The 26,546-nt window shown below is 35.9% G+C and overlaps 1 protein-coding gene across 7 annotated transcripts in view; it reads right to left on the reverse strand.

The window, feature by feature from the left end:
• KIAA0825 (KIAA0825 ortholog) overlaps positions 1-26,546 on the reverse strand; it is a 413,115-nt gene that overhangs the window by 138,398 nt on the left and 248,171 nt on the right. For 5 of the 7 annotated variants that reach the window (XM_073888172.1, XM_073888156.1, XM_073888162.1 and 2 more), the window contains one exon: positions 5,889-9,163. The exons of the other annotated variants lie outside the window; for them this stretch is intronic. In XM_073888172.1, the coding sequence (XP_073744273.1) occupies positions 9,004-9,163 (160 nt within the window). In that variant the 3' untranslated portion in view covers positions 5,889-9,003. Of the gene's footprint in view, positions 1-5,888; positions 9,164-26,546 lie in introns of those variants that run through there. 7 annotated transcript variants of the gene reach the window in all.

Here is a 26,546-nt window from a genome sequence, read left to right on the forward strand (position 1 = left end):
CCCCCACCAACTCCAGCAACCCTCAGTTTGTTTCCTGAGATTAAGAATTCCTCACTCAATAAATGTGTAAGGGCTGGCTTCCTGTAAAATGTTTCCTTCCATTGTCCAGGGATAGATTCATGTGCTCAAACTTAAATGACCTTTTGGTCATTGCTCCTTTTGGTGAGATGGGATGGAATGAAAATCCTTTCCATTCAGGCTCTTCTCCCATCCCCAGAAGAAGAAGTTTTTGCCATAAGCCACACCTTGAATTTGGATTTAAAGGCAACATATGGGCGCCTGGGTGGCTCAATTGCTTAAGCGTTTGACTCTTGATTTTGTTCTGCTCAGGTTATGATCTCAGGGTCCTGAGACCGGGTTCTGTATGGGCCTCCACACTGGGCATGGAGCCTGCTTAAGATTCTCTCTCTCTCTCTCTCCTTGTGCCCCTCTCCCCCAGCTGGTGCACATGCGCACGCTCTCTCTAAAACAAATAAAAATAAAGGCAACATACACCACATTACCAAATATTTCCTTGAAAGCTTGAAACTGGCTACTTCCATTCTCAGCCACAACTCAACGCTCTCTCCATTCACTGTGCCCTGGTCATGTTCTTCTATTATTCACACTCATTACTCTCTCTTGCCCACTGTATTATAGGGTCCTTTTCAGTATCAACAATAACAGTTTATATCATATCATCCTAAGCAATTAGCATAGTGCCCTGTACCCAGGTATTCAATAAGTGCTAGTTAAGTGGCTGAAAATTTTAATTGAAAACACCGTGTGGACAGTGGTGTTGTGGAGAAGATAGTGTGGGATATAAGACATAGTTCTGCTCTTGCAGAATTTACATTTTCGCCGAGGAGAGAGAAGACACATTCTCAGATAACTAATCAAAGTATGAAGTGCTTAGGGTCACAGAAGTGGTACAAAGGAGGTATTCTGAGAGTTCAGAGGAGGCAGAGATGACTTCCACTTGTTCCATGGCCAGTGTCTGCTCAGGGCCGTGAGGAATACAGGATGAAAAAGACCGTACTTGCCGCAACGGGATAGACAAACTCACTAGTGCAATGAAACAGACAAACACACAGTTTCCGTTCAACTGAAAACCTGAAGACATACATATTGGACCCAGAAGGGGCAAGACAGGCAGTTTTGGACTGTTTGCCAAAGCTAACCATGGTGCAAGAGTGTTTGGGTAAGGCTTCGCAGAGAGAGATGCTCACTGTTAAGCCTTCACCATGGGGCAGAATGACTAGATTCAAAAAGAGGGATTTGAGACATAGGCCGTAACACTGGCAATGTTTCAAAAAGGAAGTTGAAAAGAGGAGATGCGATGCAGTTGCTTCTCTTTGTACAAATCAACCATCTGGAGCCTGAGGTACGGCTCATCAATTCCCTCCAGTGAAGCCTGAAGAGGGAGAGAAAAGGAGAGTGGATGACAGCCCATGCGGTATCAACAGCAGAGTGTTTGGGTTGCTCTGTTAGTGGACATATATCCTTGGACATCTGTCTTTGACGAGCGAATGGGATGGTGTACCTTCTGCTCTCTTGATCTTGCCACCTCATAGGAACCTGTTCAAGCCATTATCCCTTATTTTAACTCATTTCTGACCTCTGACCTGTATGCCAGATAACTGACATATTATGCGAAACTTTTATGAAACTATAAAGGGTCCTTTTAATGAAAGATTAAAAAGTGTTATAAAATAATTGTGAGAAAGAAAATGGACTATGTATACTAAGGTAATAGGCATCAGGAAAAATTCATGGTATTCATAGTATATCTTAAGGGAAAATAGATAAAATAGGTAAAATGCTTATTTTCTTTTTCCTCTGTAAAACTTCACACTTTGTTTGTTACAGCTCCCAGATGATGAACCCTTCCATTTTCAGAACACTCTCACTGAAAAGGAATCAGACACTCCTCAGTCTATCTTTGGTTCCTATTTTGAATGGCTTCAAGATGTAGGCTAAATGTTTTTTCTTCTGTTTTATGTTTTGTCATTGAGCTATTTGCAAAAAAAAAAAAAACCAGAGTTCTTATTGAGTTTAATGAGTTCATTTTTATGTACGTCATTGCTTTCAAATAAATTGTTAAAGAAAAAAAATTTTTATTCATACTAAAATATTATTTTTTGTTGAATGGACATAAAAATGTGAAAGTAACATGGTGAAAAAACAGAACAGTCTCAACTATTTAGCATACCACAATAAATTATGTCAAAGTAAATTACTCAGAAGTAATTTTTCTTATCAACAATCTGTAAGTATTAACTACGGTAAAGTTATCTCCAGAAATGATGTGGTAAAGAAAAAAATCTGACAAATTATTGAATAAGAAATGCATATGAACTCTACTCTAGACTTCTGTTATAACAATTTGGAAAGATTTTCAAAATCCATTATATATAATATATAATGAAAGCTTCTAGTTTCGTTTTGAAAAGCTTCCTGTCATTTGCTTATTTCATCAGAAAAATCAGACAACCATAAGATTTTCATAATGGGTTCCTTAATTGCACTTAATATGACTGACTATACATGGAAGACACATAGTATCCATGTATTTATATCAAAATATCATGCAAACTGTAGTGCATATTAAAAGTATGCGGGATCTACTTTTGTTTTGTTAAAGTGTAGAAAATTTGTAAATAGCAAGGGTGACCTCCAGTGTGCAATAGGTTTATGCCACTGCATTTTTTCAGTAACAAAAATCGTGCACTTGTCTACACCAGTTCTCTGAGAGTGCTAAAGATAAGGGGAAAGGGAATTTTCTGTGTCCAAATGAGTCTGTAAGTTCAAAGAAACTACTTTGTTTTAGCTTTCTTTCTTTCTTTTTTTTTTTTTTTTGGAAGCTTGCGATGTTGCTTGGAACCTGAAAACACAACAAGCATTAAACTATGGGAAAACACTAATCTATGACTAATGAAAGTGAGACAACTATTTCTCTTATACATGATCTAATTAGGGCCTATTCATTAAGGCTTAGTTATAAGTTGAGTTTACATTTTTTGAAATGGAAATTCAAAAAGGACACCCTTTAAATGTACCACACTGCCATGCAAATAGGCAAACCACCTGACATAATTTCTAGACACTGATACTGACACTTACACCAAATAACAAACACCACCAAAATCAAACTTAAAAAGCTTTTCATGAAGTCTTCAAGATCAAAAGCTTTTCACTGTAGATAAAATTTCTTTTTATGAAAAGCTAATGGCTTGCCACATTGTATAATGTAATTTATATTTGTCTCTAATCTCAACACAATAAAAACTATTCACATGAAAAGAAAAAGCATGATGCTTTCCTTACAGGCCAATCCAACGTCACTCACTTCCGCTTTTACACCGCGATAATACATATTATCCAAAACCACCAGGAGCTTTTTCTTTGCAAATTTTGTATTTTCATTTCTGTACCTGACAAACAGCCTAAACTTTGGAGGGATGTGGTTTCTTTTCAAACCACTTTGTTAGTAAAACATCAAGTTCTGTCTTCGCTAACCAGACCACACAAAGATCTAATTATATGGGTGCCCACCAGAGCTCCTGCCTGTCACAGTCAGTGTCACTCAAGCTCTGTCACTCTTTACATTAGGCATCTCTACTTTCAAAGGTCTAGGCCGTGGACATGAAAAATTTGCTCCAGGCTGACTCTTGGCATAAAAGGTAGAAGGCTGAGAATGAATTGCTTTTTTATGAATATTCATAACAATCAGGGTGGACTTCTTGAAGTTCCTAGACAGGGAGAAGTGTAACATAAATGCATGCAATCTGGTCTGTTTACGTAGTTTATAATATACGTTGTGTTGAATGAAGCATGTATTACCAATAGAATATAATTAATGAATTAAAATTCACATTGGTGATAATATGCTCTAATTTTAATAAACTATGAAATTCCCAAGTATGGTGTAATCTAAGAAATGATAATTATTCCTTTGGACTTGTTATGATCTATCATGTCAAGAGTCTGCGTGCTACCTGCTAAGAAATGTCTGAGCAGGCCCTGACATGATGGACCCTAATGGCTCCAAAGGAGCCATTACCATCTATTGTGTCAATATTTTGCGTGCTAAAGAGGATCCACAGAAGAGTTTTAAACCAGGCCTTTGCATATCAGACAGTAATGATGACTCAATCTATTATGTCAATAATATGGAATAAAAAAGTCATTCCCCTGAATGTACACAATTACAGTCGTAGGCGTGTTTTGTCAATGATCTGCATAGAATATTCTTTTGAGTACTCTCAGAAGACTGCATTTTAAGAATCTTGCTAGAGTAAGTTTTTCTCATCCTAAAAATTTGCTTTTGAATGTCATTCTACATGTGGCAAATATCATAAAAAGGTTTGGATCAAAAATTTAATTCACCTGAGCAAATAATCTTCACAAACTCCTTTTAAATCATTAGATTCTCCAGGCTCCCCCAAAACATTTTAGGCAACTTTGTAAATAAAGATGATTCTTACTTTCCACCCATAAGGAAATGAATCAAATTATCAATGCAGCTTTGACCTCAGCGCCCACCATTACGTGTAGGTACCACAAGGGTCTCAATGTTGAAAATATGTCAGTATTCAACACATTCTACATTTTCTAATCAAAGGAGGAAGAATTACGGCCAGGTATCAGAGTCTACATTGAGTTTTGAAGATATCATTATAAATGATTTTATTTTTGGTACAAGTAATTTGTTAAAATGTATTTGAATTCTACTTTACTTTTGACAACAATCTTGGAATGTTGATTATGTCTTTAAATACTAAATTATTAAATGATGTTTAAGAACACAGAGGGTATTTTTAAAATACGTAAACAAGAAAAGGCATGAATTATAGTCCAGTATAACTTCTTTCAAAGGAACATTTTAAGACTAGGGAGAAGAGGGTAACTTTCATGGCTTCATATTAATATTATCCTAGTTATTTGTTAAAAACCTGCACTGGCAAAATGCCAGCTATATTCATGCACTGATCGAAGATCAAGAATTTTTAAAATATAGTATCAAATGCCTTACATTTAAAATAGGAATTCGAATAAAATGTCCCCTTTTGTAATTTTATACAAATAGGTGAAGTATCCTAAAAAGTAGATACAGTGCTTTTTTGTGTGTATTGATTTTTAAGAAATAGTTTCTCAGATGTGTCAGACATGCCTAGATTTTTGAGTAAAAGAGTATTTTTTTTTTTTTTTTAATCTTGGCTCTGTTCTTATAAAGCAATGTTTTGGCAAAGTCGGCAAGTTCCTTAAATGAAGATCTTTTTTTCCCCTTCTGGGTATCAGGAGACCATTTTAATTCACTCACCCGCTAAATTCTCAAAGGGACTGGTGTATATGGTAACATAGGAGGCAATATCCTAGCTATCAGTTTTCATACAGCCTAGCTGGACCTTTACATTACGGCTGCCCCACATTTATTGTTCTTTCATTGCATCTGTCAGCATTTCCTGACAGCGCATTATGGAGCACATGGCTACAAAGTCAGTATCAATCAGTCCACGATCATGCAGATATAAGTAGCAGACTATTGATAATGGGCCTTAAATCAGATCATCATGGTTTAAGCATAAGATTCTTAAAAGGCAGCAATCTCACGGGAACTCCTACTTGCCTGCACCTGTTACAAGCCCTACATGCCAGTCTCTACTACCTACCACTACAAATTCCCCAAAGGAAAAAACAAAAACCAAAAACCAAAACAGGATCCATTAAATACATGTGCACCGTAACACGTTTCACCATGTAAAATGAAGCATAAAGCAAAGGTGGCAATTAATACAACTTTCAGTCTCTCTAAAAAAAAATGTGCAGATGTATGGTATTTCCCTTTACACTAATGAAAACCACCCCCCCCCCGAGCCCAATATACACCTCACATTGACAACAGCAGTCTTGTTGTGCTTTGGAAATGTCTTACTTCAAAAGCATTTCAACTTGATATGGCCATTTAACAAGAAAAGTGAGCGATCTCATAGAGTTTAGAGGTATGCTACACCAAATTCAAGGCACCATGTTAAAAACAAAGGCATCTAATTTTTCCCAGACATAAATAATAAAACAAACAGGAGTTGCATGCAAATTTAGTAACATAAAATTTAAGGTGATAAACAGAATGGAGGCTGGCTTCTTGTTTAGTATTCCTTAGTTATCACCATAATTGCTGCATGTCTGTCATCACTAGCAAAAGAAAAAAGTGTCTTTCTCAGCTGCTCCCCTGCTTGTTTTGTTCGCTGTATTCTTGTAAAGTGGGAGAAAATAAGTGTCATTTAATGAATAGTGCTATTCTTTGTCTGACAGCTTCATATCTGTTAGGTGTAGGAGGCCTAGTACTTTCTTTTTCTGATAATGTTTTTGACAGTGTGCTAAATTCCTCCCCCAAAAGGCCGGCGTGTATATTCTGCTAAAAGGGGCTTCATCTATCCTGAATGGGTGCCCTCTTTTAACCCCCTTCAGCTTCTGTTCTTACATTAATTGAGCTGATCAGATTGAGCATATGAATTTGTCTTTGATGTATTCGTATGTTTAGTTGACGTTGCTCTCTCCCTCATTGGCAGCGGACAGAGCTCTCAGACAAATAGGACTGTTACCATGGTAACAGGCAATAGCTAGGGATCTCTTGAAAAATATTTTTATTTCAAAATTCAAACTGGAAAATTCTCACTGGATATGGTTCTCAGTTCTAAACGTGTCATATCTAATGATGAATGCAATTAGGAATCCCACCAGTGTTTTAAATAATAAATTAGCCTAATTTTCTAGGCCTGGCATGATGACATACAAATACTAAAAAGGCGTCTTCTTTTTTAAAATCCATGACAAAGGACTTATTAATGACTTTTGTTCTTAGGATTTCAAATTAAAACGGATGGTAGGCTAATGATAGCGCTTTCTATCTGCTGAAAACCAGAGGGCTAGAGGTAAACTTATTATTATTATTTTTTTAAAGAAAACACTTCAAGCTGCTCTGATATTTGGTTATTTCATAAAAAAAAAAGCAGGTGTAGAAATCCTTCTATAAATGTTGAAAGCTATAGCAGTTGGTAAATCTCAGTGGATAAAAAATGCCCATGGCCATTTTTAATTACTGAGCATGAAAAAAAAGGGATGGATGGTAAACATAAGTTTTATAGATCACTATCATCTTACAGTGGTGGAGTTTTCAAATTCTACTATTTTATTTGAAAAAAGAAAAAAAACAGAAACAAATACTTTGATGTATGCTATAAATTCTAGTGACTTTTAAAACAATTTATTTGTGATTAGACAATTCCAGTTATATTAACTATTATTTCCCCCCAATGTGGGCCTTAGAGAACAATGAAAACCACTCTACAGTTGGACACTTTCAAGAATCCGACATAATATGTAACCACATTATAAAGAGGGTTATTAAAAACAAACCAAATTTTTCTATTCCTTAAACTCTACAATTTAACATTGTTTAGTTCTTTGGTATCTGTTTTTCAAAATTGTGTTATATGTCAAAATGCAGAACTTAGCTATTTGATATTAACTAACTGGCAATGGTACATTCTTTAATTTTGAGTTAGAACTGTACACACATTAAAATCAAAGCAAATCTTATGTACATCTTGGGCTTGCCTGAAGCAAATAGATCTTACTCAGACTTTAGAACATCGCACACAAAATAACCAACAGTGAGGTTAAATTAAATCCGAAAGGTAGTGAGTGTCCATAATACTTGAGTGTTCCCTTGTTAAATATGGCTTTACATTGTACATATAAAATAGTTGGTGCTTAAAGCAAAGGATAGAAAAAAGCTAAACCTAAGATGTCAGCAGTTACTAATTTCTATTCTTTCACTATTACTTTCTAAATAATAATTTTGTTATTATGGTCAAAACAGGACAGGGCTATTAGAAGTTTTATTCTAGGTTATTCCACTAAATCACTTGAAATATTACTTTTTCATCAAAATTGAAATGTAGTATTTCCTAAAATATCCCCCGCCCCCCATCCCACCAACACCCTACTATATGAAAAAGTGCAGGGGACTACTAAAGAACATTTCAACTTCACTGATAAGCAAACATTTCTCCCCTTGACTCAATTCTGGTCTATTTCTTCAAAAAACCCACAGTGAAGACAGCACATCCAAACTGACTCAAGAGTTCACAGGGATAGCTGTGGCCTCCTGAAGCTCTCCGGGAGGGTGGGCACATATCGGAGAGGTCCAGGCATGCACCCCACCCTGCCTGGCCGTCCTGATGGTCATACAGAAATAGTATGCTCTGATGAAGAGGATATGCCATTTCTTCCTCAATAAAGCTTTCGTTGTTTTATTGAGTTGGGGAAGTATGTTGTCTTCGCACTATTTCAGAGCGATTAAAGCCATCTTAAAGAGTATCTTTTCTTGTTTTTGAAACTACAAAGGTAATTCATACCCACCACACAGAAGCCAAAAAAATATCTTCCATGTGTCCCTTCAGCTCCGAAGCTAACCACCCCACCTGAAAAGAACCACCGCCTTAAAAATCAGTAATTGGTTATGCATCCTTTCAGACCTCTTTATATTAAAAGCCATTTTGAGAGCACCACTTTTCATTTACCTTCCACCTTCTGACCCATTATAACAAGTGGTATGAGAAAGGGAAAAGACAGCAGGAAAATTTTTTTATTCTTTTCCCCCATGTCTTCATTAGGGAGTAAGACTGGAGAAACAATACTGTTTCACTTCTCAGGCACAGACAACAGCCACAACTCTGGAGCAGGAAGGAAGGGAACTCTGTTCCTGCTCCACCAGGGTCACAACCCTCCAAAAGCCTGAAAGCCCCACTCCTCAGGGTCCTCCCAGTCTTCCGTAGTCTGAGAGCCACTGCCCTCTTGGGATCCATAATCCTGAAGGGAGAGTGTGCGCTCCTCACCGGATTTACCACATCGCCGTGTTGGGTTGTGGAAGGAAAGCCCTGCCTTTCAGTGTTTAAAATATTTTGAAAATACAAAGCAAGATGACGCCAATTCCTTCTTTTGCTCAGCAGCAAAGATCTACTCCAAGTACAGAGTGGTTCGTTGACTTTGGCGCTCCAGGCTTAACTCAGCTCCAGAGGTGTCCAGCAAGCCAAAATAAAAGATAAACACATTGTTACTCTGCTGCATTCCACAACCCTCAAAAAATGGAAGGCAGCACCAGGCAGTGGAAAGAGACCTAGATTTGGAATCAGAATGACAGGGTCAGACATTTCTCACTAGCACTCAGACCTTTAGTGACCTTCCTGAGTTATAACATCTTCATCTGTGAAATAGGGCTCATGATATCAGCCCTCCTCCTAGGGTTATTGTGCAGGGAAAATGAGATAACAGATACGAATGTTCTAAAGTGTGCTTTAAATATATATAGCTTGCACTTGAACCTTACGTTCTCTATATTTTAAAAATTAAAATCAAGCATATGAGGTGCCCGGGTGGCTCAGCCGTTAGGCGTCTGCCTTCAGCTCAGGTCATGATCCCAGGGTCCTGGGATCGAGCCCCGCATCGGGCTCCCCTCTCCCACTCCCCCTGCTTGTGTTCCCTCTCTCACTGTGTTTCTCTCTGTCAAATAAATAAATAAAATCTTTTTAAAAAAATCAAACATATTGGTTTTGCCACGTAAGCTACGTTTCTCCACAAAATCCTCAAATTTACACTTATCATAGATAACTAATACAACTTTATAATGTATCACCTTACAATATAAAATACTTTAACTTTAAAACCTATTACTTATTATGAAAAGTAGTTTGTTTTTATACCATAATTAACTTAAAAATGTCTAATTCCTATGTACCATTTGTTTTCTGCAGTGGAATATGCTTTTGAATTCATTAATTTAGAAAGTAAGAGAAATTAGTCAAAGGCAAAAAATTTAAATGTTCTGACTCAGTAAATTATAATTACATAAAACTGCTTAAGGGTAATATTCAAGAATTTATTTTGATATAAAATTTCTACCTTGCCTATTTCAGAAAATTTAATTTAGATCCATCATGAATTATGTCTATTACAGATGATAGGTAAACCTGTACACTATATCTGTGTATATATAGTAGATACAAAATTAGGCAAGATGGCTATAAATACACAAAGCAGCCCCTCAATTATAAGTGGATTATTTCTGAAAGTTGTTTGTAAATTGATTATTAACAACTTGGGAAATATCTTCTCACAGAAACAACAACATTGATATGATGTGGTGGGCCCAGGCTACCTCAGAAAAAAATCCAGCTGACCCATGATTTACCCCAGAGATTAATCACCATACAGGGACAAGGATTTCTTGTAGAAAATACACATCTGCCCTTGCTGGCAAGGCCAGGCTCGTTCCCCGATGACTGGAGAGCTGGACAGGCTGAGAGGTAGAACAGGCTGGGCTCAGAGTATGGTGAGCAGATGCCAATTTATTTACTTTTGGAGGAAAAAAAAACAAACTCAAAAGATCAGGAACAGGAATAAAGATGGTGGCAGAGGCTCCCTCCACTAGTTACAGCCAAAATAACATGCAACAGCAGAACTAAGCAGGCTGGAATTTGGGGCCGAGAGGAGGTAAAGGAATCAGGAGCACTGGCACTACAGCAGCAGTGGTAGGAGGAAGTGGGGGAAGCTTAGAGGGATGTTCTCCTCCTCATACCACCAATTCTGGTCCCCCTAGAGGCTGTCCTGGGTCAGTCATCCCTCAGTCCAAGAGCGAAGTGAGGAGCACCCGGAGAAGCCTGGGAGTAAAGGAGGTCCATCTGTGTCGATGGTAGAGCCAGAGCCGGGACCGTGAGAGAGAGAGGGAGAGCACACAAGTCCACGTGCTGTGACTGGAAAGCAGAGGGATACCCAAGGCTACAGTGTGTCTAGGAATTTGTGGGACAGTGACTAAAGCAAGAAGGACCCAAGGGAGACGGACAGGGCACGTAATCGTTCCCTACCTCCAAGCCAAACCAGTCTCTTGGTTCTCCTAGCTCTCTTCCTACCCCACTCCTGTGCTCTCTCCGTGACCTAACAGCACGGTCCTCTCCTGCCTTCTCCACATCAGAGCCCGGGGCCTCGGGCCTCAGTCACAATGACCTTCATCGACTCCATCACAGCTTATAAATATCCTCTGAACTACCATCACTACCACAATAATTCCACCCCTGGTCTCTGCTTTGACTTCCATGTAACCACATCCACCTCCTACTCCATCGCCCCAGATGTCTTAAATGCATCCCCAATGTAATAGGTTCCAAACAGAATTCTTGATTTCTCCCCCAAATTCCATCCTTCCTAGGTTTCCTTATTTCAGTAAATCACACCCTCATTCACACAGTGGTTCGTGCCAATAACCTGGTAGATCTCCTTGATTTGTTCCTCTCACACCTCACACTCAATCCGTCAGCAATCCTTCAAGTTCTAGTTTACACATGGTTTGACCCCGTATCTTCAAAATGGTTGCCAAAGTCCAATCACTTCTTGCCACCTCCATCAACTTAATTTCACCTGGGACTGTGGTCACCGCATTCTACTTTTCCTCTTCTACTCTTTTACCCTTATGGTCTACTTTCATAGCAATCAGAACAATGTTTCGAAGGTATAAGATTATACCTCTTCAAGCTCAGTACCCTCCAAAGACTTGTTATCACACAAAATCAAAGCCTTCCTATGAGATCTGGCCTCTGGTCACCTTTTTGCCTCCTCTCTTTCCTCCCTCTCCTCTCATTTAGCTCCAGTCACAGTGGTCTTCTTGCTCTCCTTGGACAATGTGGAGCTTGTTTCTGTCTCTAAGCAGAATGGCAAATGTGCTATTCCCTCCGCCTGATGTGCTCTTCCCCAGACATTTTCATAGATTGGTCCCTCGGGTCATACAAGCATCACTTTTCCACAGATGCCCTCTCTGGTTATCTTATCTGGAGAGTCACCTGCGCACCACACCCTTATGTGGTTTATTTTACTTCATAGCCTTTTTCCTACCTGACATTATGTTCATATTTATTGATTCATCAGTTTATTGTCTTCTCTATCATTAGAACATAAATCTGATGAAGGTAAAGATTTTGTCCAAATTCCTCTCTACTGCCCACCCAGTCCAGCTAAAATCGTCCAGACCTAGTAGGTACTCAGTCTATGCATGTTAAATGCTCATTTTGACACTGCAAATCAATTGTTTTATGATGGAAAAAAATATTAGTTACTCATATTGACACATAAAAATCCTGTTTTACAGAAGGAAAATATTATGTTACATGGCCTTTAATCCATCTTTCAGGATATTACTTTGCATGATTATTTTTCTTATAGTGATTTTCAAAACCAGTTAGATTTTTCAAAATCAATTAAGACCTTTAAACGTAAGTACTTTCTACACTTACAAGGTAGGAGAGGGAAAAACGAAAAGGCTGACAAATTCTTTACTCTTATATTTTTAAAATGTGTTCTGAAATTTAAGCAGTAGTTATGTAACTCTTCCTACTGAGATTTTGTTAAATCATTTACTATTTGACAGTCTATGTCACAGTTTTTCACACTATATCTGGAGTTATGAACGGAACTATAAATGGCCTACTACTATAATCTAAAGTAGAAATTCCAAGGGTAAAGAGTTTATTTATATTAATGGGTTAGATATCATCAAGTCATTGGCTTTCTAGAAGCATCTTAAATAAATGCTAAAGCCCTTCAAGAGTTATAAAAGTGAAAACTACATTTCATTTTTTTACCATGTACTCAAAGCTAGCGGCATGAATGTTACTAAGAAAAACCCTGATATTTATAGTGCTTACTTCGTACCATGTACTATTTGAAATCGTTTATTTGGTGAATTCACCTAATCCTTGTAACCACCTAAAAAAGTAGCTCCATTTTACAGACGAAAAAACTGAGGCACTGAAAGGTTGGCTGCCTAAGGTCACACAGCTAGAAGGTGGTAGAGCTGAGATGCGAACCGTAGCTACTTGGATCCAGAGCATGTGAATTTAACTACCAAGGAGTCATCCCACGTGCACTTTGCTCCACAATTTCTGCCCGCAACGTGTAATTCAGTTAGCAAACATAAGACAGAAGTTTGTATGTGTAAGGGATTATCACTAATAGGAAATTTGTTCCTGACACTATACTTTGAAGGTGCTTTATATACTAAGCACCCTTTGCTCTGAAATGGCTGGTTACGGTAAACAATTTAACACACTGCACATCTTCTAGATGTCTTTAATTCTTTAAAGGTACATTTGTTAAAATAACGTTTAATAGAAAAGAACTTTTAATTAGCAAATTTACAATTGTGTGAAATTCCCAGAAAAGCGAGATTTCATCATAAATTAAGTTACAAATGATTGTAACATATAAAATTTCATGATTAAATTGATTTCTCACTCTGGATTCCAAACAAATTATGGACATCAACACAGAAATATTATTTTATTTTATTTTTTATTTATTTTTAAAGATTTTATTTATTTATTCATGAGAGACAGAGAAAGAGAGAGAGGCAGAGAGAGAGAAAGGCAGAGGGAGAAGCAGGCTCCCAAGGAGCAGGGAGTCCCGATGCGGGACTCGATCCCAGGACTCCAGGATCATGACCTGAGCCGAAGGCAGACGCTTAACCATCTGAGCCACCCAGGCGCCCCCAGAAATATTATTTTAAATGGTGTTTTAGTTAATTTGGATAGGTCAAGCCACACAAAAATTTCAAGAGCCATGCTAATGAGGAATTTTGCTTTTGGGATCTTAGAAGTGAGAATTTCTGTTGACTTTTTCTCTGATTTCTAACAATTTTGAGATCATTCTCATTAGAAAGGAGGAAACAGAGATTTAAAAAAATATTCTAGGCTTTAACACTCCTTTCAAAACAGAGTAATACATATGTAATGAGCCACAAGAGGCAAGGATTTCTTAGTCATTTATTTACCTTTCACTATCTTAAATTTCTTTGTCATTGACATATTTTCCTGTCTAGGTAGGTAACTAATCAGACCCCAAAATAATAGTTTGCACTAATCTAAAGCATGCCCAAACTACCAGAAATGAATCAAGTTTACCCATACATAAACTAACTGCCAAAGAAAGCCATCATTTTTTAAATATATAAGCTAATATTTAAAAAATCACTATAAACTTCCTATATGTTAGATGGTCCAATACTCTGCATTCTTCAGGCATGCTTTGCACTCCAGCTGTAGCAGTAAAATTACTGAAACTGTAATTCTCTTAATATTTAAATAATATATTAAAATTTAATTTTCAGCACCTGGAAGAATCTGTTTTTGTGCCAGCAAATGAGGTAGCTGGGCCTGGAGCTCCTATACATATGGGACTCAAAAACAACCTAGCACAAATAATTACTAAGCTGGAGCAGCTGTAGTCACCACAGTAGTCATTTAAAAATCAGGTCAAAGTTGCTCGAATTCTTTTCCATTTTCAAGATACCAGAGTGCATAAATTCTGTGGTGTTTATCTTTTTCTATCTCCTGCATTTTGTAAATTATTTATTTTTACTGATAATTGTAGATTGGGGTGGAAAAGGTAGCAAGGACGTCTTGTGAGCTTTTTTTTAAGCTGGGCATGTTAAAAGAAATTACGCTCCTGATTTCTCCGCTTCTCGAAATGGTTCATGTGAGTGCGCTGATCCTAAAACATATGTATTTGTTCAATCTGCTTACAAGAAGGATTAGAATATATTCTGGGAACAAACAACAACAAAAAAACTAAAGTATATTTACTGTTGTAATATATGCAGCTTTCCATACACGTGTGTGTATAAAAGGAGTCTAAATATAGACACACACGTCATTAATGAGATATTCTTCAAAGTATTCTCTATAATTTTTCAGATCATGATGCCATCTGGTCCATGTGTAAGAGAAAAAAATTCAAGTTTTTCATTTATTAAATTTGAACAAATTACTGGGCAAGGGGAATAGTGAACTGAAGAGTCAGAAACATTTTATATTTTATACACTTTCATTCACACCTAGGAAAATAAAACTGTTTTAAAGAATGTCTTCTATCGACACGAAATTCCTAAGTTCATAACCCTGTCTGGAGCTGGGGAGGTGGCATCTCTCTTCTCTTCCAGGCTTCAGCATTCCCAACGTACTTAACTGAAACACGAAACAAAAACTCAGGAGAGCATAGGACATCTTAGCATTTTTTCTACCACTTCAGTGAGATGCACATTGCTTTGCCCAAAAGCTCTAATAAAAAGAAAATTAACTTGAAAAGTGTATTTAGTAAAAGGCTGGCAAAGGCAATAAACTCCTTTGAAAGAAAAATTTCAATTGCTTCCAGTTATTTTTAGATTTCCAATCAGATTTTTGGATATGAAAAAGGGTCTAAATGTCCGCTTTTGAAAGCATCAAAAGACATGCTACACCTGATATTTAGAAAGAAAATAAATTAAGATTTTTTTTTTTTCTGATGGAGGAAAGATGGGGAATAGGGGATAGGAAAAAAAATGTACCAAGAATTTATACACTATTACCTTCAATCATTTTGATGCAAGTCATTCATACCACCACCATGCTAACAAGACATCCAATTTACTAAACAATGAATACTGAAAATACATTTAAAAGGTACAAATGACTGTCCAAAGAATGACACTGAAAAATATTAACTAACAGCTCTACCTCAAGATAAGCCTCACCATTAAAGAGTTTTAATGAAGAGAGCCTTCAAAGGCTAAATCAGGAGGCATTGATTAGATTGCCTCTAACTTTGTGTTTTGACACCTTCGTCTTTCGTGGCATTATATTGTCTCTGTGCATCTTACAAAGGAAGCATTTTACTAGGCCCACACAAGAACAGGAGACAGCAATGCTTATAAAAGAGACTGTCAAGGGTGTGAGCCAAAATGGGTCTCATTTGGATTTCAAGTGAAGAAAACTCCTAATGCATTTCATTACAATGTATGCGAGCCTCTGAAAAGAAGGATGGATTGGGATTCTCATCCCTATTAATTTATTGAAATGGATTCAGTTTTTTCTTGTATATCAAGAGAGACCATGTGTTTCAAGCAAGGTAACAATATTATAGTCCCAATAACCAAATATGCTATGATTCAGTATGCCCTTCTGTGAGATAAAGAGGATGCAATTTTCTTGATAATTGGGATTGGAGTTTAAAAATAAATCCTACAATAGCATGGCAACAAATAAATATTCTTTGTTACTATCAGTTTTAAAGATATGATCAAGCTGCTATACAACACAGGGATTGATTCAGTCTTTGTTACCAGAGCAGGCTTTCTACCATTTGAAATCCTATTTTTTCCCTTACTACTGTCATTCACATATTGACTTTTTATTTCATTGAGGAATTACATGCATGATGTAATTAGGATAACACCAATGAAAGTCATATTGTATTAAAAGATAGTGAAACGAGAATGAGACAAAGTCACAGCATTTTAAGCATTACTGTAGACCATGTATATGTGTGTGTGTGCGTGTATATACTATACAAACACATACACACCTTAAGAATATTCTAGTCATCAAGGCACCTATTAAGTAATTCATGGTAAAAAAAAAAAAAGTACTTATATTTGGCTGATTCTCTAACTTCAGTAGAATGATACCCACCATTCAAAAAATTCAATCTCTAACCACAGAGAAATGCCACATGATCTAATGCTCTTAGACATTCTAAATAATTTCATAAATTCACAGGATTACAAATATAAGACATATGCTCTCATTGCTCTTTAACACCATTAACATTTAGAGATGATTGATTATGTTATACCAATAACATTCAGTGAATTCAAAGCTGATCTATTTTTTATGTAAATCATACAACCTGCTAGTCAAATTAAAGGTTAAATATACATAAAGTCTTAGAATAAAATACAGATAATCTTTCACAGAGAACATGGACCCATGATATACCTACTCAGACGTAATAGGAACCATGGATTCGCACGTTGCTTACTAATTAAATCCAGAAAAACAGCATGAGCATGTCCTCCTTATGTTATTATATGTTTTATTCCAAATGGGAATAATATATCCATGGCTAAGTAGAATTACAAAATATAGCTAGAAAACACAATTGGAAATAAATGTACATTTACAAACTTGGAAAGAACCCTCTATAAACAAATTCATATTCATCATTTACATTTTCCCATAGATAGAACTATAAAATAGGTGCAGTGAGAGTACACATAAACCAAAAACTCAGCATATGTACATACATGTTTGATGTATGTGTGGATGCATATATTCTTTCATCAAGAGAAAACTATATACAAAAACAGCAACTCTCAGTTAACATTAGTATGTGATTATTTTTATAAGTATACATCTCCTTGTAATACATACAATAGAGGAATTTTTTGATGAATTGTAATTAAATTAGAATGATGCATGTTTCTTATTTTTATCTTGACAGTTCTTGTATTCTCAAGCAGAGCCCATTACACACAAATATACAGCAGGTTACTTGCTGAATAATGTATTTCAAGTACTTAAAATTACTGGGGTGTTGCCTAAGATCTACATGTGAATACATATTTTGGCCTTAATTTTCATCACTGCATTTCTAAAACTGAATATATTTTATATCCTACTTACAAAGCAGTTAATATCAGATTTTTTTTTCAGGACATAACAAAGGTAATAATACCATCTTTATGATATAAACTTTATGACATTCTGAATAAAACTGACAAGTATAAAATTTGATCCATAAAATAAGTGATATACTTATGTTAATTCACCTTTTTAAAGATATTATGTGTTGCTCCGTTTTTTTGACAAGGCTTCCATTCATACTAGAGACATGTTGAAAAACACTATATTTTCTCTCAATAAGGAAAATCACTTTACCCACTATCATGCTTGTTCTGTCTCAATAAAAAATCAATCATCAAATGCTTGCTTCCAAGTTTTACTTGTTAAACTGCCAATTTATGCATACACTTTGGCTCAGCAGAATTTCACTCAGCACCATTTCTTTCATTATTATAATTTTGTACATCTCATAAAATATCTTAAACTTAGGGGTTAGTGGAAGTTACGAAAGTGTCTATGTGCTTCTACATAGCATTTGAGGTTTATAGTGAATATAGAGTGGTGGGATATCGTTTCAAACCATCATTTTTAAATAAAAAGAAAAACTATATCTTTCTGGGGTTTTTTCAAAGTAATAAAGGCCTGATTGATCCCACTGACTAAGGCAATTGAATCGGTTGTCTAAATGGTAGTAACGTCAATGTCAGATATGTGGTTATCTTTTCATCTGGGCCCATTCTTGAATGTAAAAATCAGATGTTTGAAGGACATTTCACTGACCTGTTATGGCCTCTACGACTCTCAAACACAATACTGGTATTCCTTATATAAGTGCCACATTTTGGATAAAAACCGTTTCATCAATGATGCCTTTGCGACATCTGGCGGTCCTTAGGATATATAAAAATTACTTTTTGTTTTTCCAAATCTATCGGTACTTGAAATTCCAGTCCAAAAGCCTTTGATACCCCCTAGCGGGGGCACAAAAGCACTCTGGCCTGTAAGCTAGGACGTGGACTACCATGAATCCATATGGTGCAAAAGGTCACAAATCTTGAGATGTGGTGACATCATGACAATAAGACACTTTCTAGACAGAAGCTGACCCATTTTGAATATAAAAAGGACCCTGATCACATGTTCCCACACATTTAAAACTATAGAGAAAAAAGAAATATGCTAAGTGCTCTACGCCGAAGCTGAACACTGGTGTTTGAGGGTACCTATAGTTCTCACACGTCAGGAATACTACCCGGAGATTTCCAGCAAGATTGCTTTAAATGACCTAAGAGTCCTGGTTTTTTATAAGTTGCTGCTCAGTACATGTTAATAAGCGGGGGAGAAGTGGCTGAATCACAGGATGCGTGTTTCCAGGCAATCTTTTTAAATGATTAATCCAGCCATGCTGAAGCTTGTTGTACATGGTTCTGCCTTTATTTATGTTTTCAGCAAAGCACAGACCTTAAATATTACTTGATACAGAAGAAAAAACTGCCCTTTGGATTTTTATTCTGGTTCTGTAGGCAATTCAGTATAAGGAAGGGGGAATAAAAACCCACTTCCATCTCTTCATTGTCCTTTCTACAGGTGTATTTGTTGTCCACACTGAGAAATCATGACTTTTCTAATTCCTTGCTCAGTAGGAGAAAACTGCGTATGCTATACAGTTGATTTGTTTCATTATTCTGAATCTAGGTGAAGTAGCACACGTGACAGCAGTGAGACCAAGTTCAAGTGTACTATGTTGAGTCTACATTTTCAACTTCCTTTCCAAATATTTGTTTGAACAATCTATATTACTTTGGCAATAAATTAATACTTTGGGTTTTCCAGAGGGAAAAAATCTCATGTTTTCCAGCTTTTATTTTATAACAAATTTAATATTTAATATGTAATATTTTATTATGTAACTCATATTTAATATGTAATATTTTCATTATGTAACTCATTTTTTATTTTTTCAAATATTAATAGTCTTTATAAAAGACAGTGGATTCGCTTCTCCTGACGTGGTACTAACATTTATCTTATTTATGCATGCATCACTGAGTTGCATCCAAATATATCTTTATTTCATAATTAATTTTCATTTATAAAGAACATATAAAAACTTTCACTGTAGAAATTACTTTGAGTTTACATGCAACTATAAAAAGTTTCATGTATAATAAAAGTTCTCAGGTGTGTCTTCCATTAGTTACAGGCAGCTGTTAGGGTGGCAGTAAATTCCCTTGATTGTATTTGTAGATTGAAATTTGAAATGGATATGGATATTTATCCTCTGAAGTTAGTCCACATTCCCCATTTTAACAATGCAGAATCATGTAGAACAATAAAGTAAACAGAAATTGATATTATATTCTCTTGCCATTGTTTAAAAGGATCTTTTCTGAGAAAATAATGGGATACTAAACATGCCAGTGTGCATTATTATTCAAAATAAATAAGGAAAAAGGTAAAATGACTTATTATTACTATATTATTTGCTAATACTGTAGATTACAACAGATAGCTTGATAAATAACAAAGTAAAAACTATAATGAGATGTATTGAGTAAAATAATCAATTACCTTTCTTTGCCCCAAATGCATTTTAATAAAATCAACATTACAATGGAAGCTAGAAAAAAATGACCACAGATATAGCTTTACAGTAACGACACATCTTTTCAAATGTTAAACAATAATTTTGAGTGAGGATAATACCAAATATGCAATCCTTCTATCTATACTTAAGATCCTAAACTAGCAAAATGTGTTTCAAATATGATGGCACATACAAAGAATTAAAGCCATAATCCTAAAGTATATTTCATTGTTTTGTCGAGTCTGTTTTTTAGAAATAGCATTATAGGATGTTATAAAGAAATTTTACCATGTAACTTCCAAGAGCCACATCAAGAATTATCAAAATAAATCCTGCCCTCAACTATCAATACAAAGAAATGGGAATTTTGTCAGATTATCTAAGTATTCATTAAAGTTATGTTGTTTTGTGAAGGCCATTGTGGAAGCAGCAAAAAGGAGAACAGACACACAAGAATTAGGAAAAGTGAGAAAATAAAATGGAAATAAGCAAAGAACTAAAGATAAAAGATGTTAGATATGGCAGGCATTGAAGGAGGTCCAACATAAGCATAATTGGTATCCCTAAAGAAAAGAAACAAACACAGGGAATGGGGGAAATACCTGAAGATATAATTTAAGAAAACTTACTAGACATAAAGATGTGCATACATAGATTGAAAGAACACATTGCCTTGGGAAAACTGATGCAGAAAGATAAATACCAAGACATATGCTGGTGGGCGCCTGGGTGGCTCAGTCATTAAGTGTCTGCCTTCGGCTCAGGTCATGATCTCAGGGTCCTGGGATCGAGCCCCGCATCGGGCTCCCTGCTCTGCAGGAAGCCTGCTTCTCCTTCTCCCACTCCCCCTGCTTGTGCTCCCTCTCTCACTGTGTCTCTCTCTGTCAAATAAATAAATAAAATCTTAAAAAAAAAAAAAGACATAAGCTGGTGAGAGAACAACACAGCTTCAAAGATGAAAAAAATAATTATTTTGCCTTTCAGGTAAAAATATCAAATTACTAAAGGAGGAAAAGATGAGCTAGCTCCAAAGCTATCTACAGAAATAGTAGAACTATGGCTATCAAGTTTTTTGAGAAACAAAGCATTACCCCATAGGTACACAGCCAGTCAAACTGTCATTCAAGAATAAAGGCAACACTTGTCGTAATGAGTACAGGGTGATGTATGGAACGGTGGGATTACTATACTGTATACCTGAAACTAATATTACACTGTATGCTAACAAACTGGAATTAAAATAAAAAATTTAAAAAATAGGAAAAAAGAATAAGGGCAACAAACACAAAATATTTAAATATGCAATATTTAAGAAAGACAACTGGTATGATCTCATTTGAATAAGCTACTAAAGACTGAACTTAAGCTGAGAAGTAAATGGAGAAATGATTGCAAAAGGATAATAATGAGAATTGAATCCATTGAAATATACAAGGAAGTTTAAAATAACTGAGAATTATAATGAAGAAACAGAATGTAAATGCTAAAACCAACACAATTGAAGAATATAAACAAAAGTTTCTCAACAAGAACTTAGCAAAAAGGTTGAACTTATGGTGGGTACTTTAATTTCCTTATCTTCTGTGTGAGAGCACAAAGGTATCCTTTAATTAATTACCAGCATATTTAGAGTTATGACTGTAAATAATAAAAGAGCCAAGACAAAATATTCAAAATTAGGTGGTGAAGAATGGGGGAGGTTAGAGAGGAAAAGAAGGAGGCAGTTGAAGATACTAATTTTACCATTATTCATTATGGGGAGTCAATAGGTAAGACCAAAGAAATATGATTAAGTATATTAAGCAAAGTTATAATTATAAAGGGTAGTCATTAGAAGAACTAACATCGGAAAACAACCATTTGCTGGGGAAGTGGATTGCCTAGAGGACATGGGAGGGGGCCTTACCTTTCATTATTCATCTATCTGTGACTTTTGATTTTTACACTACATCTATGGCTTTGCTTATGAAGGATAAATACTTTCTGAAGGTTGAAGATATCCCATGTATCTTCGATATGATTCTTAACAACAAAAGACAAATCTGATCATATTGGTCCCTCCCCCCAATGTTCACCCACTAAAGCATTTTTCATTTAAGTTTCTAAAACCAGAGCACTTCACAACCTATGGCAGTTCCTCTCTATGATCTTATGGAGGATGCTCTCCACCATGTCACTTTATTATTTCCCCGCTGGGCCCTTCACAATTCCTTGAAAGCTCTATGCTTCCTCTTGCCACCAACCCATACCTGTGCTATGCAGACAGTCCTGTAAGCCCTAGATTACATTTCAGTGTGGGTAAGTAGGGTACATTGCAGAGTTAATTAACCTAGAGTAAATTAATGTTTCCCATAGGAAGTGATACTATAGTTGAGACCAGGAGAACGAATGGAATTTAGCTAGTTGACAGAGCCAGCTGGTGAAAGTGCATGTAGAATAAGAGGGCACCAAGCAAAAGGTATTATAAGGGGAAAACCTCTCAGTAAGAGATTTTGAGAAACTGAAATGTAATTGAATCAAATTCAGTAAAATACTAAGGGGATAATGCATTACAATTGAGTTTCATCCTGGTAATACAATAATGACTTTGAATGGGATTCTACATAATGATTTTCTACATCATGAATCACATAACAAAATACAGTAAGTTTTGTTATACATCTAAGGCCTTGAACAGTTTCTGATATATATTCGGCACACAATAAATAGTTGGTGAATTAATGAAATCTGAATAGCATGAAGAAATAGTCACATTGTGATCAGATTATTTCAAAAGTCGGAGTTAACAAAGTGAAGCCCAGTCAATACTACCTTAATATTAGCAACCAATGGCGTGCTTTGTTAGCAGTGTCCACATTATTTTAAAACCTAGTGTATTTTAAAATGTGGAGTTCTGGGTCTGGGAAAAATGGCATAAGTTCGTTGTAGCTGACCTCTCACACAGCTACAACTAAGGACATAAACAAAATAAGGAACAAACACAACACTACTTAATGACTATGAAAAGCAAACAATGGCACGCAGATTAGGGAGTAAAGTTTAAACTTGAATAAAGACAAATCTAAATATGGTGGCAGTAAACTTTCTAGGATCTCTTCCCCTCCTTTTTGACCCCAAGGGAGGCTGAATCAGGAACTCTGTGAGCAGGTGCAATCAGCAAAAACTCATAGAGGCCCATTCTTCTGGCCAGAAGAGGAGAGAAAAAATTCCCCATGAGCCTGGTAATTGAACATATTCCTGTTTTTTTTTTTCTTCTGGTCTGTTCCATGGCCAGCTTAGTCTCCCCTATACATTGCCATGGTAGCAGCAGCAGGAGCACCTAAGACAGGGAGAAAATCTGTCTTCTGTATAGAGGAACTAGGGAAAGAGATGCCTATTGTGCAAGAGTTTTGGCTGAATTTCTATGTTCTCCTTTATTTCTTGCCATTTCACCCTAAGGGCAGTGCCAGGAATAGAGAGCTGTGTTACAATGAGAGAGGCTTAAACTCTGAGAGAACCCAACTTTTCTGGCCAAAGGACCAGGACAAGAGGCCCCTGGAAGCCAGAAAGTAGGGAGGGGTGGGAATCTTGAGAGAAAAGAGCATGAATTGGGGATTCCTAATTCTGTATATAAATCAATAAAAGTCTCAGGCTCACTCACAAGCTATGCATGCACATAACATACTCAAAGACGCACAGCAAAGGCTTCAAGATCTGACCTACAATGTCGATACTGCCCAAGTACAAGACTGATTCCTGAATCGAGGGGCAGAACCTGAAAACTGAACTGATACTACAAATATCACCCACAGAAAGTGAAACAAAACTTAAAGTCTGATCCTAACTTGTTTAATTGCTTGCTAAATAACAGCAAAACAAAATGAACTGACAATCTCCAGAGGATTATAACAGGACTCACAACCTCATCATAATACTAATATCTAGGATACAATCCAAAATTACTCAACATAACAAAAAAACCTGATCAACTCACAACAACACCAAAAAGTCAATCAACACATGCCAAATCTTAAATGACCAAAATGTTAGAACTAGGAAAGACTTTTAAAGTGACTATTAAAACAATGCTTCCTGAAGTATGAACACTCTTAAAACAATTGGAAAAATTGAAATTCCCAGCAAGGAAATACATTATCTGAAATAAAAATTTCACAGAAATGGCTCAACAGAAAAATACATATGACAGAAGCAAGAGTAAACTTGAAGGTAGTTGTGGTAAGCTCAATAATGGTCTCCCCAATGTCTACAGCCTTACCTCCCAAACCTATGAATGTTACCTTGAGTGGCAAAAGAGGCTGCAGGTAAGAGTAAAGCAGTACTTTTAAAATGAGGAGATTATTGTGGATTACCTGGGTAGGCCTGATGTAATCCCAGAGGTCCTCACAAAGAGGATGCAGGAGAGGAAAGAGAATGCGATGTGATAAAGAAGCAGAGATTACAGTGATGCCCTTTAAAGATGAAGGAAGCAGCTCAAGAGGGACATTACAGAATAATAAAAGGACCAATTCATGAAGAAGAAACAATAATCCTAAATGTGAATGTTCCTAACAACTGAGTTTTAAGATATTTGAAGTGAATCTGGTAGAACCAAAAGGAAAAAGAGAGAAGTAGATAGGAAATAAGCAAAAATACAGAAGACTGGAAAAATCTGAACATGATCTGACTCACATTTATAAAACAGCCCACCCAACAATTGCAGAACACATGCTTTTTTCTAATGCATATGAAACATTCATTAAGAGACCATATTCTAGGCCATAAAACAAAATTTAAGATATGTAAAAGAATCAAAATAATACAAAAAATGTTTTCTGACTAAACAACGTAGAAATCAGTAATGGAAGGATATCTGGAAACATTCTAAACATTCAAAAATTTAAAATACAAATAATCATTGGCTTAAAGAGGAAGTCTCAAGGGCAATTTAAAAATATTCTTAGCTAAATGAAGATGAAAATCCAATACATCAAAATTCGTGGGACATAGCTGAAGTGCTTAGAGGGATATTTACAGCTTTATTATTTGCATTTGAAAATCTCTAACCAACAATCTAAGCTTCTACCATAAGAAATTAGAGAAAACAGCCTAATAAAAGGAATGAAATAAAAAGGGTAGAACTCATTAACACTGAAAACAAAACAAAACAAAACAAAAAAACAGAGAAAGTAAGTGAAATCAAAAGTTGGTTTCTTAAAAAAAAAAAATAACATTGATCAACTTCTACTTATTCCCCCTTACCTTAGAGGCAGAGAGATATGCAAATCTAAGGGAAAAGACAACAATTTACTACTATCAGAAATGAAAGTATCACTACAGACCCAACAAGCAGGAAAATGATAATAAATGAATACTACAAACAACTTAAAACACATCAATTTGACCATTTATATGAACGGGACTAATTCCTTGAAATACAACCACAATAACCTATTTAAGAACAAACAGATAGCAAGAATAAACATATCTTGGGGCACCTGAGTGGCTCAGTCATTAAGTGTCTGCCTTTGGCTCAGGTCATGATCCCAGGGTCCTGGGATGGAGCCCTGCATCGGGCTCTCTGCTCAGCAGGAAGCCTGCTTCTCCCTCTACCAGTCCCACCTGCTTGTGTTCTCTCACTGTCAAATAAATTAATAAAAAACAAAAGAATAAACATATCTCTTAGAAAAAATAAATTCAGAGTTATAATTCTTCCAAAAAGAAAACTCTAAGCCCAGATGGTTTCACTGGTAAATTGAAGCAAATATTTAAGAAATAATACCAATTCTACACAATCTCTTCCAGAAATTTTAAGAGGGGTAAATACTTCTCAACTCACTCCTGCTTTACAGGTTGGCTATTAAAACAGACAAACATTATAAGAAAACAACATACCAATATCTCTCATGAACACAGATAAAAATCCTCAAAAAAAATATTAACAAATTGAATCAAATGATTTGTATAAAGACTAGTAAATCAATAACAGGAGAAGAATGTCCCAGAAATACAAGTGTGGGTCAATATTCGAAACTAAATTAATATAACTCACTAAATTAACAAGCTAAAAAAGAAAAACCACATGATCATATCAATGGATGCCGGCAAAGAATGTGACAAAACTCAGTATTCTGTAAAAATAAAATAAAATCACAGCAAAGCAGAAATAGAGGGAACTTTCTTAACCTGATTAAAGGTATCTATAAAAAATTATTGTTAACAATATACTTAATGGTGAAAGAATGCTTTCTTTGTAACAGAGGAATAATGAAGGGTGTATGCTCTCACTACTCCTATTTAACATGTTATTGGGAGTCTTAGCCAATGCAATAAAGCAAGTAAAAGAAATAAAGGATTACAAATATTGCAAAGGAAGAATTGAAATGGTCTCTATTTTTTAAATGACATGATTGTCTATGTAAAATCATCACACAGTTTACCAAGAGAAGTCCAAAACAGGTCACCTTCTAGAAAACAAATTTCCTATTGCTGTTCTCAGAATGAAAAAATAAAAA

This window comes from Callorhinus ursinus, unplaced genomic scaffold (genome assembly GCF_003265705.2).
Source record: "Callorhinus ursinus isolate GAN/ISIS: 27379988/994484 unplaced genomic scaffold, GSC_fseal_2.0 scaffold3, whole genome shotgun sequence".
NCBI lineage: Eukaryota > Metazoa > Chordata > Mammalia > Carnivora > Otariidae > Callorhinus > Callorhinus ursinus.